Here is a 14,600-nt window from a genome sequence, read left to right as displayed (position 1 = left end):
GACTCCAAAAAGTTCCACACAACAAATAAGACTCTCTAAAGCAATGTGGTTTCTTATGCATTAAAACTTGTAAATGTGTATATAATTATGAGAGATTGGCTTGATCCCCTTGTTAATGGACAGAACTGTTGAATATATAAGTTCTCCAGCAATTTTAGTTTTAACACTTATCCAAAGAAAAACTGAATAAGAGGGATATATTAGGTTAAATAACAAAAGTCACCCAGAAAGCACTGGGTTGACGCTGGAGAAAGGTACCTTGAACGGGTGACGTTGCAGGCCCTCTGAAGTGGGGGTTAATGTGGATGTTCTTAGGTTGTGGAGCCTGTTGCTGGTGATGTGGAGGGAAGTTGGGTGGCGGGGAATTCATCAGTCGTGGTGGCGGCTCCATCTGAGGTCGCAGCGGCGGGGAGCGATGAGACATGTGCGGAGGGATGAGGGGCTGAAGGGGCTGCTGAGGAAGCGGACGCCCGTGATCTTGGAAGTGAGGCGGTCCGCTTGGACGTGAGGGGTGGTGCTGCGGGGAATGCAGCTGCTGCTGATGAGACTGATGAGGAGGAAGCATTCGCGAGGACTGCTGTTAATTGGAAAGAGAAAGGAAAGCAGAGAGGAGGGAAAACCAAAACAACCTGTCAAAACACCTTCCGTTCTTTTGGATTCTGTTATGATGCGAGGACACACCAACAAGTCAATTCAACAGCAAGAACAAAGACGGTATGGTAGAAATACGATGTACGTCTGTTTTCTTTATGCTGGGTCCAGACTCTGTGATAAGAGCCTGATTGTGGCCTCATACAGATGATGTAGGCTTCACTGTTAATCGAAAACGATAACAATGGATGGAAACTGGAGCAACTGTCCTGACAATCTGCTATGTCAGAATATTTTGTGAGGTTGACCATTATGAGCAAAGTAAAACAGGAATGATGCTGCCAGTGTAGCTCAATAGATATCATGTGCAATCATGATTAATAAAGGAGAAACAGCAAGTACTCCGTCATGTCTCTCAGTTACAAAAAGGCAGGTTTTTAATGACTATGATCGCTAACTCTGCCACAGTGACCATCATTACAGGTGGACAATTTTTGCACTGTGAACCCAGCGTTAGATTTCATCAACCTTCATTCAATAAAAATATAAAATCTTTGAAATATGCTACAAAAATTAAGAAAAACAAACAAAGCCAACATTTAAAAGTCATGCCACCTGCTACCACTGGAATATCCCTGCCATCGATGCATCAAAAAAATAATTATATAGTTATGTGACGTTTCAAATGGGTCCTTGATAATTGGTCAATATGTTTACCGAGCAAACAAACAAACATGCCAGTGACCAAATTAGTCAAATAGTTAAGCCTGACAACTAGAGTGCCTTGTAAAAAGCGCACACTCGTTAACGACAGCCAGCAGGATGTTTGTGGTGTTGGCATGTCATCCCTGTGCCATTAAATTTTCCTTTCCAGTGTTTACGTTTGGTTTTGAATTTTAAAGCCTATTAACACTAATTAATACAACCTAAAATAATGCAGTGCTGGAGTTGTATTTCATCTAGCCTTGAAAAAGAATCACTTTAATCACAGTCTCAAGCTGTGAACAACGGGGGAAACACCAAACTCATACTTTTATTTGTTACCTGAAGCCTTGATCTAAAAACGTAAAGAAACCCAACACACCTACACAGTTTGTTTTATTTTTAAAAAAAAAAAAGAATAACATTTTTATTTGATAAAATTAATTTACATTGTAACTATTTATATCATATACCAGTGTATAAAAAGGCCCAGGATGTGAAAAGTATTAGTTACTTGCACATACACATGCACATTATGGTACATGCTCAATGTGACTTTTTCACCAATAATAAATGTATATCAAAAGATTAAATGGTTGGAGCTCAGTCCTGTGTAAAGAGCAAACAATTTTTTATAATGCTGTCTAAATGAACAACTGCTAAATCATTTTCTATAATCCATATATCACTGACTACAGGAGAGCAGAGAGTGCTTTGACTTTCTTTCCATGTGTAATCAACCATTGCTGTGGTGCTTTTAGATAGGAAGGAGAGCAGCAGCAAAATAAATACATGTCAAGTACTTAGACACGCTGCCTTGTAACTGTGACGAATACAAGGAGGTAAAAAGTTGAGCCATTTCAAATCATCTTATTCAGTGAAGCCCTCATGCTCCCTTACAGTGAAGTGACACAGTACTGAGTGATGCAATACTCTGTGCAGCCAAATAGGAGAACGCTTTAAAAACATTCAGGTGGATGACTTGACAGTGCTTTACCTGCATGCCCATGTTTCCCATCGGGGGGAATCTCTGGTCGTTCATTCTTCCTCGGTTTCCTCCTCTATAGTCTCCCATTTCAAACCCTGGGAAGCCTCCTCTTCCTCTGCCTCCTCGTCCCCCACCTCGGCCTCTGCCTCCGTGACGATTTTGTTTCTTCTGCCGTTCTTGCTCCTCGAATTCCATCAAATCTCGCTTGGCCTTCTCTGACAGTTCTGTTTATACGTGGAACAGGAAAAGGAGGCACTCACACATTAAACTTAAATCAGTGGACGTTTAAGTAATGTAAATGAAGCCTATAAGAGTTTAGAGAGATTCAATGTTTCAGCATCTTTAAGCATTCAGGCTGTCAGTGGATACAGAATAAATTATTCCCAGTAGGAATAATTTGTACCTAGTGTTTCAGGGATGTTCCGCCTTTTGGAGCCTGCATCTGCCAGGCGCACAACAACGCCCTCCTTTCTTTCAGATTTGAACCTTATGCGGCCAGACTCTTCATCTTCCTCGTCTTCTTCATCCGATTCCTCCTTTGTTTCTTCTTCTTCTTCTCGCACAGCCTCATTTTCACCCTGAAGGACATGCTCCGATGTTAGAAGCAGAAGACGTCTCCTATCCTAACATTTGCTTCACCATTTTTACTCTGTGGCTTGCTGTGTTTAATTTCATCATTGGCTTTATTGCATGAAAGGACATCCTAAAATTCATGCTGGTGTTTATTGAATATACACCAACAGTTGGGGGCCAGTAGCCAGAAGGTTAAAGCATATACTCCCATTGCTACCAATCAAGCTCTATGCATTCCTAGCTAACAAAGCCAGCCCTCGAGCTTGATTGTACCATGTGAAGTTGTTGCACCACTTTTTCATCCTGTTTCAACACTGAAATAAAAACAATGAATCTAAAGAAGCTGGCTTCAGAATACCTCCTCCATGTCATAGACTCGAGTCCCTTCAGCAGTGTCTTCATTCTGCTGATTTCCCTCCACCACCTCTGTGTCCTCCCCTGCACCCTCCTCCTGCTGGGCTCCATCTTCATCAAGAGGCTCATCACCATAGGGGGTTTCGTATTCTTCATCCTTTAAAGATGAAACGGTTAATATGCATCAATAAATTGACAACAGATTTCTGATTAGGCAATGAGCAAATAATTTTTTATTTTTCCTGTTTCTGTTGAAAATAAAAAACATTCTGTTTAATAAAAATGCTGTTATAGATTATCTTTTTTCCCATCACTAAGAGCTGAAATGAACGCAAGAGGTGACATGATGACATACTTTGCAGTGCAGATTGATAAAATTTCAACTTTTCTCATTAAAAAAGGACAAAAAAATAAATAAAATAAAAATCATACAGAGCAAGCACAATAAAATGCTATGGTGAGGTTTTTGGGGAGGCACCAGACAACCCCACCCCTTCCAAACCCAAATTATCATAACAGTAGGAGCAAGGCTTCATTACTATTCCTGACAGCATTTGAAATTCAATGAGATGTAAATGTTTGACATGATATACAGAAATGCAGGCGCAGATAAAAACACTCCTCCCCGCTTCAATGATGGTGAAAATATCATTGACTGACTCCTCACAAATCACTCCGTTACTGTCCACGCTGATTTCACTTCAACCCATGATGCAAACACTGAGCTGTGATCCAAATACACAACTCAGTCAAAAAAAAAATCAACACACAAAAGGTGCCATATAGCTAGAATATGAGCTGCCAGCGATTCCAGCATCCGAACTGCACAATACCCTCTAACAAATACCAATTGCTGAATAAGGTCAGATTGTATGTCTTGCAGTGATGTTAGGTGATGTTAGGTGTTGTGCTCCATTAACCTGCCAGCAGCAGTGCCACGTAAAAAGGCAGAAAAAGGGGGGGGGATATTCCAACCAAACCAGGCGGATGGACAGTAAGCCCCAAGGGAGGCACTAGAACAGCTTAATCCTTTAAACTGTTCCACAAAATGCTCAATGAATACCACAGTGAGCAAAATGTCAAGGCCATGCAGTCTAGTGACCTTGTAAACAGGCATTGCAGATAGCTGAAATACACCTCCACACCTGCAGACATCTCCAAAATATCCAATCCAAAATAGGCAGCCACTTGTGCTAAGAAGGTCAACATCTTATCGTTGTTTGGAGAAAGACGGTAGGCTAATATATCTCTGTCAGGTGACAAACACAATCACACCATGGTAAATGGAGCATAACAGACATTTGCACATGGATCTGGTCTTATCTTTGATCCTCTTAGCCCAGGCTAAGAGGAAAGGAAAACGAATAAAAGGGAAACTCACATCAATCATTAGAAAACTGTATGGAGTGTCCTCGGGAAGGTCAATAATCTTTTCACCTGCATGAGACTTTATCAGATCCAGTCTAAAGGCAGAGATAAAAGCCCCCCACATTAACCTCTGCCGATTGGCAGCACATCTCCCTGACACAAAGCAGCTTCTTACTCCCCCAAAGATACAAGGCCCAAGGTCACAATGGCACAGGGATTTGGAGGCGACAGCAGAGCATTACCTCACGCCAAACAAGCTGTCAACAAAACTTTGTCAGCAAGATGGAGAAATTAACTGGCAGGAAGTGATAATGAATCTAATCCTCCCCTGCCAAAAAACACCGACCAACATCTCCTTCTCCTGAATAGATTTTCAATCCTGACTGACCCTGTACTGAGACAAGAAAATTGACATTATCTCTTGGACACAATAGAGCTGGGCAGAAAAGGGGGAGAGAAATGTGTGTGTGTGTGTGTGTGTGTGTGTGTGTGTGTGTGTGTGTGTGTGTGTGTGTGTGTGTGTGTGTGTGTGTTTTTAGGCATAGATTTGAACAACTGAGGAAATGTGAGAACTCACTTGAAATTCACCATCAATAGGCTCATTGATTTGGATGTTTAGCACACCATCCTGATAGTCGTCGTCAGCCTCTGCTGGCTCTCCGGCGTAACCCATTTGGTCTTCGGAAATCTCTGCGCCATCTTCTTGGCCATATTCCTCTGTATATGCCTCATCCTCTTGCTGGTACTCTTCCGCCTCCTCCACATCCCCTTCTTCGCAGCCCTCTGCACCGAGGTTCACAACGTCATCGGTATAGTCTGCTTCCTGTGAGTTGTCCTGCTGGTCATAGGATGTGCCCAGGGTATATGTGGCATTGAGGCTGATATCCTGACCACTGAGAGGAAGTGAAAACATTTTTAACATCCCATAAAACAGAAATGAGGGATGATGGAAGTCTAAGCAAAGATGAGGACACAGATATAAGTGGATTACCTTTGATCTACGTCTTCATCATCACTTCTGAGAAGATCATCATTCAGCTCTTCATCTGACATTTCTGATGGATTCTGAAACAAACAAACAAACAAACAAACAGGGCCATTATGGTGTTAAACATACTGTTCTTTAGATGTGTGCGTGTGTTGGTGTGTCTGTTTAAGGTGTGGGGGCAGGGGACCACCTCCAACCCCAAAGGATGCTCTATTCCCATGTGGTGAAGGCAATCTGGACAGGTCAACAGAGTGCTTTTTTGTCCACTGTACTTCCTCCTGGTTCACATCAACAATTCCCCCTGTGGAGGAGCCACCTGCTACAAATCCACTGATCGCATCACTTTCTAAATGTTCCACAAACACCATCAACTAATGTTTAGGATGTTATTTTCCGGTTTTTAAGCAGAGAAACCATACCAACAGCTTGGCACAAAGCACACACAGCAAAAAAATGTGACTTTTAAAAGCTTTTAGCTTATTCTTACCTTTTTACCTGACAGCCAGTCCTCTTCCAACAAATCCTCTTCCAAATCACTTTTGTAGCAAAAAGACAAACAATGACAGGTGAGTAGAGTTAGACATCAGCATGTTACTTAATACTAGAGATGGCACGATACCACTTTTTTATGTCCGATACCGATATCATAAATTTGGATATCTGCCGATACCGATATGAATCCGATATAGTGTTTTTTAATCAATAAAACTGTTTTTTTAATATCTTGCTGCTTTTTGTATAAGTTCATACTCAAGTTTAAAAAAAAAAAAAAAACACTAAAGCTATTCTGTTATACCTGTATGCAAAAAATACACCCAAAATATTTCATAGTTCAGCAAAACTGATCAATCTAATAAACTTAAACCTGCTCCATCCTCCCTATTCTGGTATTTTAAAGAGTACTTAGCAGAAATATTAAGCAACCTAACTAATAGGGTTCTAAAACTCCCAGCAAAAAAATAAATAAATAAATAAAAATAGGGAACCACCCTCCACCTCATGATGCTTAATCGACGTAATCAACTATAATTTGATGCAGTGTGAAAAAAAATACACAGAAATCAGTTATTTTTCAAGAATAATTAAATAGATTCAACATCTTTCTTCAACAAAATTGCAGACTGCACAGATGGTACCTTCCCAAAGGAAAAAGTACTATAGCTTACTAGGGTATATTAGACTTAACAGTTACTATATACAGTAATGGACTTCTATACATTTTACATCAGATTAAAACTTTGGGTGTAAGATTCAGATAATTATTTATGAAAAGCTCGACATTTTAATTGAGAATAAGAAAGAAAAGTATGTCTTTGTGCCCCCTTTTCCCTGTTCATGCCCTATCGGCCCCCCTGGCTAAACTTTGCTAGATCCGCCCCTGCACGGTTACCAGCCGTCAGCTGGTAGAAAAGGATCCTGGTGTAGAAAGTAATATTAAATAAATTCTAACAACAGCTTATCAAGCTTAAACGTGCTGCTGTTATTCAGCCGCTGGTTTCCTCTTTCTGGCACGAAGTGGGCCAAAAACAAAGAAGAGAGACGGACTTGCGACAGAAAAGCCGATCAGCTGATCATTGATCAGTTTCACATTGAAGTAGCAGCAGGAGAGAGAGAGAGAGAGAGAGAGGCAGTCACTCCATATATCGGTTGTTAAGCTTAACGCAGGAATGCTTTACAAACATTCAGAGATGAACTTACACACTTGCTTTACTTCTCTCTGGGAAAAAACTTCCTCGAAGATGAAATGCCGGATTGCTAGCGAGGCTACAAATACACACAGCCACTCTATCACGTGACCCGTACTCCTGCGATGTGCTACGGTTATGAGCCGAGTTACGCCATGTCGCAAGTTTTGTGAGGTGCTTTTTTGATATTTAATGGATCGGATTACATTTTTTTTTTATTTTTCTCCGATATCCGATCCAGTAATTTACGTCAGTATCGGACCGATACCGATACATAATATCGGATCGGTCCATCTCTACTTAATACTGCCTTATATAATACTGTCAACTCTCTATTCAACTAGCAAGTTAAACCTGTTTAGGTAAACTCTTCTTAAAAGATATATATATATATAGAATTCTCAACTTTTAACAATAACAATATTATTGCAATAAAAGATAAGTAATTTCAGTAGCATCTTGACCAATACAAGGGATGTAAAAGTTCTAAAACACAGGCCAAAATCCATTACACACATTTCAATGATAACAGCAGGTTGTGCCATTTAATATAATAAAGAGATGGATGCAATAGTTTACCTCTCAAGATCATGATCTTCACCTCTCCTTCTGCGTGACCGCTCAGCACCGGGTTTGTCATATTCATCAAAGTCAAAATCTGCAAAAAGGACAGTTGTGCTTAAAAATTAGCTCTAACAAGAGCAATGTAAAATACTAACAGAAGGCTCCCACATGGATTTAGAGGTGGGTGGTAGGCGGCAAGCAGAATAGTGGCTCGAGCCACTTTTCTATCATTTGTGCAGATCTGTTAAGACCAAATCACATGCGGCGTCAGTAAGATTTAACAATGAACAATCACTTCGTTACACATAAAGCAGGATAAAAATCACTCCATGAAAAGATAACCCCAAAAATAAATATGTCTGCATTTTCAACATGATTTGGGAAATCTGGCAACGGCTTAAAATAACTACAAAATATATAAAAATTAGTTTTAAGGTGAGACATAGCCCACAATTTCTTCATATGCCATAGGCCTATTATTCTCACTATGATGCTTGTTTTAGTGGGACCGTGTATCCATTAAAAATGGAGGAGGCTCCTTGCCTGTACAATTAAACTTTTACGTTTACTTTGCAAATGTTGGTCAAAAACACTGAAGACTAGTGTCTCTTTTCTACCGGCCATGATGCAACACTTGAGCTGAATGTCAAGCCACACATGAATTTATGTCTTGGCAGGACTAACGCAGATGGGCATGTTTCTCCACCATCATGTTAAAGCTGAGTTGTAGTAAATCAAAATATATTAAAATATTTAAATTTTGGGTTGGAAACTAGCACTTTTACGAATATATATTTTATGTATCTTAAAGCTAAGAAATTCCTTTAATATGTAAAGCATTAGACTAACATTATGGAATCGGGCTGCACAATTAATTGAATTTTAATCTCAATCACCATTTTGGCTTCCCACAATTAATTGAAATTGATCAAGCGACACTGAAAACGCGTGCTTCCCCAATGGAACACAAAGCAGAGGCAAATCAAGTGCTTCCTAAATCAGCACCTGACCACGTGCCTGCATGTGCCAATCACAGCTGTTCCCTGTGCAACAAAGCTTCAATTTTCCTGGACTAGTCTGGACAAGTAACATAATGTTAAAAGACAGAAATACAACAAACTTCAAATGTCTAATACAGCAGGTGGTGAAGAGAACATCATTTGTTCTTTGGAAATACTTTGTATTTAAGGCAAATTTTGTCAACCAACCAGCAACACAATGAACTTATTCAACTCCCTGAAAACACACCACAAACTGCTCTGCAATAAAGGCTGAGGGAAAAAGCAATGGGTGCTACCGTGACTCGTTCAACGTTAACTCAGACATCCATGAAAGTGAGCCTGTGCAGGGCATCAGTTTCCATCCAGCTCACAAAAATACACTGAAAAACCAATGCAATCACATTTAGCCAAAATAAGCACCCAATAAACACTTTGCATAATGAAAGCTTCAGAAAAATGATACATTTACTGGACTAAAGATGGGCTACCCCTCAGCGCAATCATTTTTCCAAAGTAGCAAAACCTGCGCTATATGCAAACAATCAAAGGGTAAATAAAGAGGAATCTCTTTTCAAGTACTTTGCTACAAGTTTTAGTCATATCCATCGCCCAGGTTTGATTAATGGAATGAAAGACTTTATATTTTCCTTCTAGGAGATGCACTTGAGTCAAGTGAATAAACACCTTGTCTGAAAAGCTTCTTTAGTTACCTGAAATGTAGCACAGTGTATTTTTCCTCAATAAAAGCAATCAATAATCAAATGATTGTCCATATTTTTATTATTTTTATTTTTTATTATTTTGGCCATAATTGTGCAGCCCTGCAACAGACCATCTGCTTTTCACAATCTGAAATGCCCCTAAACTGCAAACACCCTGCTGCACATGCTCCTTACCCCAACAAACTGCCGTCATTGTTGCAATGACATGTGTATCAAGAGCCTATTACGCAAACTGATCAAACTCTTTGAAACCTTTCAGAGAAAGAACACAGATCGTCTATCATGGGCGATCTTAATTTGTCACAGTAGCCAATTCAGGCAAACCAACTTTATTTATATAGGAATAGGTTAAAAAATACACATAATACAAAGGAGTGCAGTGTACAATGATGTGTACTCAATAAGCGATGGGCCTCATGTGTCGATAAAAAGGCACAGTTATCTGATAAGTTTAAAGGCAGTGATCAATAACCCCATTTTAGGTTTTGTTTGAAAATGGCTAGCACTGAAGCAGATTTGGCCTCCATTAAATCAATAAAAGTTCCGTTCAAACGTTATAGACCTTGATGCAACTGGGGTAAAACTCACTGCAGCAACATGAGCAATGAATGTCAAAGCAGCTGAGATATTAACCACTCTGATCAGAACTTTCAGAATTAAATCAGAGAGATAAAAGAACACAGATTAAATTATGTGGGCTCACCTAAATCTGAAGAACTCAATTTTAGCAGGTTTTCCAAACAGCCTTGAATAGAATCTGTCAGGCTCATTCTATTCAAGATAGCATCCCTACACTTAGAACACAGCAAATGAGGCAAAATGCAACCTCTGATTCTCTGAAAGCCAGACATCATATGAGCAAAAAAGGGACGGATGCTCAAAATACTGACAAATTGAAATTGTTTAAATTAGGGATGCACTGACTGATCAGCCAGGGATTGGAATCAGTGCATTTTCAGCATTGTAAGCCCTCTATGTCCAATTACCAGCCAGTGTGTTTCATACAGGCCACATACTAAAATTCCTATGAACATGCAAGTGCTTCAGTGTGAGTGAAAACAAAAAGTTCAAAGTAAGGCACAAATCTAGCATGAAAACATTTGTAACAACAATCTTAATAAGACACTTAAAACACCCTCACATAAACATTTTAAAGAAGCTACAAAAGGCAACTAAAGCTAAAGCTATCCAAATCCAACCGGCTATCCATCAATCTAAAGACATCAGAGCCAGTCACAAAGCAGAAGCCTTGGTATGAACAAAGAAAAATGAAGGTTTAAAAAGAGAAAAATCTCAGTGTCCTGTTAGCAAAAGTTGATTTTTCTTTGTGCACGCTATCAATTATACCCCTTAGAAAGAAAATCAGGATTGGCAAAAGCTGATAATGAAAGGTCACACAAAATAAATAAATAAAAATCAGACTCAACCAAGAAAATTGGGATCTCTACTTTGATTCTAAGACGGGTGGATATAACAATGTGCTCTGCTCTGCTGACTTCGACAAAACTGGAAGAGGCTCAGGTAATTTAATTGTGATTTAAATATCAAGTTTAGCTCATGGGCGTCCTTCTACATCCACGAACCTTTCTCGCCTCTACCCATCTCGAGCAGACCATCCTTCATGACCCTCCCCAAAACTAAGGCTGGTGCTCCCTGACAGACAGTCGAGCATGAAACTTTTATCTGGTAAATTACACGATGTAATTCAGAATAATTTTCTGTTTTATCAGTAAAGTGTTAAAAGCTACACAGCATGGCGGGAGTCACTGCTGACGGCGGGAAGTCGGGTGTATCTGTAGTGAGAACGCTTTGCACCTTCAGAGTATTCAAACAGAATGAAGCAACACATCACGTCTTTCCCTCCAAAAATAATTCCAATAATTAATAAAGATAAAGTGAATGGAAGCATGTTGGCCAACAGCAGCACAGCCAACCATTAAAAACAAGTTTAACAATGAACTCCCACTGGTAGACATTTTCATCATTCACAGAGCCTACTACCTTGTCTACAGTCTATGGCAACGTCAACGAGAGAGCCACTTGTGCTATTAAGTACCTAACAACTGTTGCAGGAAGCATGTGTCACACATAAACACACACAAGGCATGACATGCAGGTTTCCACCGGCACTGTGCTCAGAGGTTAATAACTGTGTGTCAGTGATGCAACATGAACTATATTCAAGACCCTGAAAATAATGTAGCAAAATTTAATTAACCTATTATCAATTTTAATTTTTACATTTGCACATTTTCTGTTCTGGCAAAAGTTATTCTACTCAAAGGGCAAATTAGCAGCTTTAAAGTGGGCTCTTGAATCTGGTTTGCCTAATAATTCAGTCTCTGCTCATCTAATTATTCTGTATCTGTGCTTTCAGCTCGAAAATCTACTCTGACAGTAGAGCCTGATAAAGCTGCCATTTTTAAATAATATCCTAGAAAAGCAGCCATGCACTGAGCATGGGATTTCAACAGAAAAACTGTTGTACAGTTGACCGCCATCAGTGTCAACAATAATTATGTATGAGTCAGTTGTTTAATGGACTGCTAAAGGCACGAATCACAAACTCTTACATTTGGCATTGAAGTTAGGCTAAAAAAGTTTCTGCATTCATGCAGTGCAGGAGAATAACTGGTTAATTTATCATATGAACTTGACAAAAAGAAAGGCCATAGCATTCCAGTATGCTCATGCTGTCAGAAACGGTAATCAAAATAAAATATCTAAGTGTGATTACTTGCTAAATTACGTACAGGCAAAAATACAGCCAGAGCTGGCCCATAAAGACAAATAAAATAACCCATAAGAAGAAGTAGATGGAAAAAAACAAACAAACAAGTAAAAAACAAAACAAAACATAAAATCTGTTTTTGGTAAGAAATCTCATGTCTAATGCCTGTAGTGGCTCTTTACTGCTGTTTAACAAAGTCCCAATACAGTGTATTTCATCATGACTTGTTCAGTGGTGCATATCAGACAGCTGGCAAGATGTGGTCTTATTTAAACGCTATAATATTTCATTTAAATTGTATTTATACAGGGCCAAGTGACAACAACAGTCAAATCAAAGCAAGTTATATTGTATGGTAAAGGCCCTACAATAACAGAGAGAAACCCCAACAAACAAACAACCACCCTTTAAGCAAGCACTTGGCAACAGTGGGGAAAAAGAAAGCAGGAAGAAACCTCTGCACAAGTAGGCTCAGGAAGGGGAAGCCATCTGTTGCAACTGGTTGCAATATTTTTTTATTTTAGGCTGCCACCAAGTCGCAATTCAGTCATCCAGTGTTTGGTCCTTCATCCAAGTCAGTATGGCCTCCTAAATGTAGTCTGCCAATGTAGTAACAGAACTGGTGTGTAGAAAATAGGATTGCAGCTGTTTGATGCATTATCGTCCTCTTATTTATACTGAATAAAGTGACATTTTTAACTGCCACCTCCAGCAATCTCTTAGAGATGCAATCTCTGTATAGGTTTTATTTGAGGTAAAAGCCATTGGTCAGTCCGGCCTTGGGGTCCCAACCAATTCCAACATCCAAATGATTTCAATTTTGTTCAAGTGTTTAGAGTCTGGTGCCTGTATTTTACCGCTTGTAATCAAATGTATTAACTCTTACTGTAATTGTGATCGTAAGATGGCCTCTACAAAGCAATGCTATCCAAACACAATGTAGGAATCACTGTGGGGATATACGGACCGCGTTAACTGCGTCATAGTGCCCTTATAGACATATGTGGTTGTGAGTATAGCTACGATACTGGCGAAAAAGCCATAGAATAACAGCCTGCACTGCAGGTAGTTAGGTGCATAATCAGTGTTAATCATCCATAAAAGAGTTTGTTGTGGGGGGATGTGGCGACTACCTTGAGCTATCAAAATTAGCTATCGATAAAAGCGCTACTGCGATCAAAAAGGGGAAAATACCTGATTAGAGAACTATTATATCTGCTTTAAAATTCAAGAGAAAGCAAATAGGACCCATGGCTTATTTTATATTATGCTTAGCTATTCAGGAAGCAAGTGGTTTTTTCAATCCCACCAGATACCAGACTAGCAGCGAGCGTATTTGCTAATAATGTTAGCAAACAGGCCAAAAAAGAAATTCAACGCTAATCGGCGCTTAACTTTGTCCTCAATGTATTAACAGTAGCTTTAGGAATTATGCACAGCTGGAGCGTCTTACAAATTTAAACTTGTTGAGTTAACGTTGTGTCCGGTATTTTCGTCTGCTTATATTCGTTTTCGTTTTACAAAGCTGGTTTAGCTAATGGCTAGCGTGCGGCCTTCTCTCATTGAAGCCGTCTGTTGACAGTACGAACGAGCTAAGTTAGCTTGACTTAGCTCTGAGGCTAACTTAGCACTATCGACAAAATCAACTGATATTACTCACCCTGGTCGTTGGATGACATGATGCAAGGCCCGTCCCGCTTAAAGTGTGATTACTGTACTGCAGAGTGCATTTAATCTTCAGTACTTCACCATTTTCATGGTTTAAAATATGAGACTGGCAAGAGCTTCTATGCGGGAATGACTTCAGATCACGACCAGGATACAAGCATGCTAGAGATGGGTTTGCAGCGATGATGCATTGTGGGTGGGGAAAGTCCAGCTCCCTGGATCGGTTTGCTGCAGGAAATCGAGCTCTCTCAGTAGACATATGTTCGCCCTCTACTACTAAGCTACATGCAAGATGAGGGAGGGATATTTACTTTACATCTGGATAAGGTATGAAGTTGACTTCGTATTAGTTCTACAAAAAGCATACATCATTAACACAATAATAAATCTGAATATTATGTGGCATATTGGTGAGTAAGTGTATTACCTATAAATTCAAAGTGACCTTTTCAGCCTTTTTTTCAGGTTAGGGCAGCTGTGGCTCTGGAGGTAGAGCGGGTCTACCATCAGGCTGGTGGTTTGATTCCCAGCACTTTTAGTATGCATGATTTACTGGGGATACTGAACCCGCAGTTTCCCGCAGTGTGAGCGTGTGAATTCTTAAAAGTCATTAGGCATAGAAAAAAACGTGTATGTGTGTGTGTGTGTTTGAATGGATGAATAAG

General features: G+C 39.7%; 1 protein-coding gene across 3 annotated transcripts in view; it reads right to left on the bottom strand.

Annotated features, from left to right (window-relative positions):
* The window catches only part of rbm33a (RNA binding motif protein 33a), a 30,754-nt gene extending 16,598 nt beyond the window's left edge, over positions 1-14,156 (bottom strand). For 2 of the 3 annotated variants that reach the window (XM_084939465.1, XM_084939466.1), the window contains exons 1-9: positions 13,928-14,155; positions 7,829-7,907; positions 6,052-6,100; positions 5,568-5,641; positions 5,154-5,469; positions 3,213-3,365; positions 2,685-2,859; positions 2,291-2,505; positions 259-577 (exon numbers count right to left, since the gene is read on the bottom strand). In XM_084939465.1, the coding sequence (XP_084795591.1) occupies positions 259-577; positions 2,291-2,505; positions 2,685-2,859; positions 3,213-3,365; positions 5,154-5,469; positions 5,568-5,641; positions 6,052-6,100; positions 7,829-7,907; positions 13,928-13,946 (1,399 nt within the window). In that variant the 5' untranslated portion in view covers positions 13,947-14,155. Of the gene's footprint in view, positions 1-258; positions 578-2,290; positions 2,506-2,684; positions 2,860-3,212; positions 3,366-5,153; positions 5,470-5,567; positions 5,642-6,051; positions 6,101-7,828; positions 7,908-13,927 lie in introns of all 3 variants that reach the window. The other variant, XM_084939467.1, reaches the window with a different exon arrangement.
* Positions 14,157-14,600: the final 444 nt, after the last annotated feature.

Source organism: Perissodus microlepis, chromosome 9 (genome assembly GCF_051167445.1).
Source record: "Perissodus microlepis isolate ML-2025 ecotype Zambia chromosome 9, ASM5116744v1, whole genome shotgun sequence".
NCBI classification, from domain to species: Eukaryota; Metazoa; Chordata; class Actinopteri; order Cichliformes; family Cichlidae; genus Perissodus; species Perissodus microlepis.
Note: the sequence above shows the minus strand (reverse complement) of the source record. Positions and strands in the feature narration are given on the sequence as shown.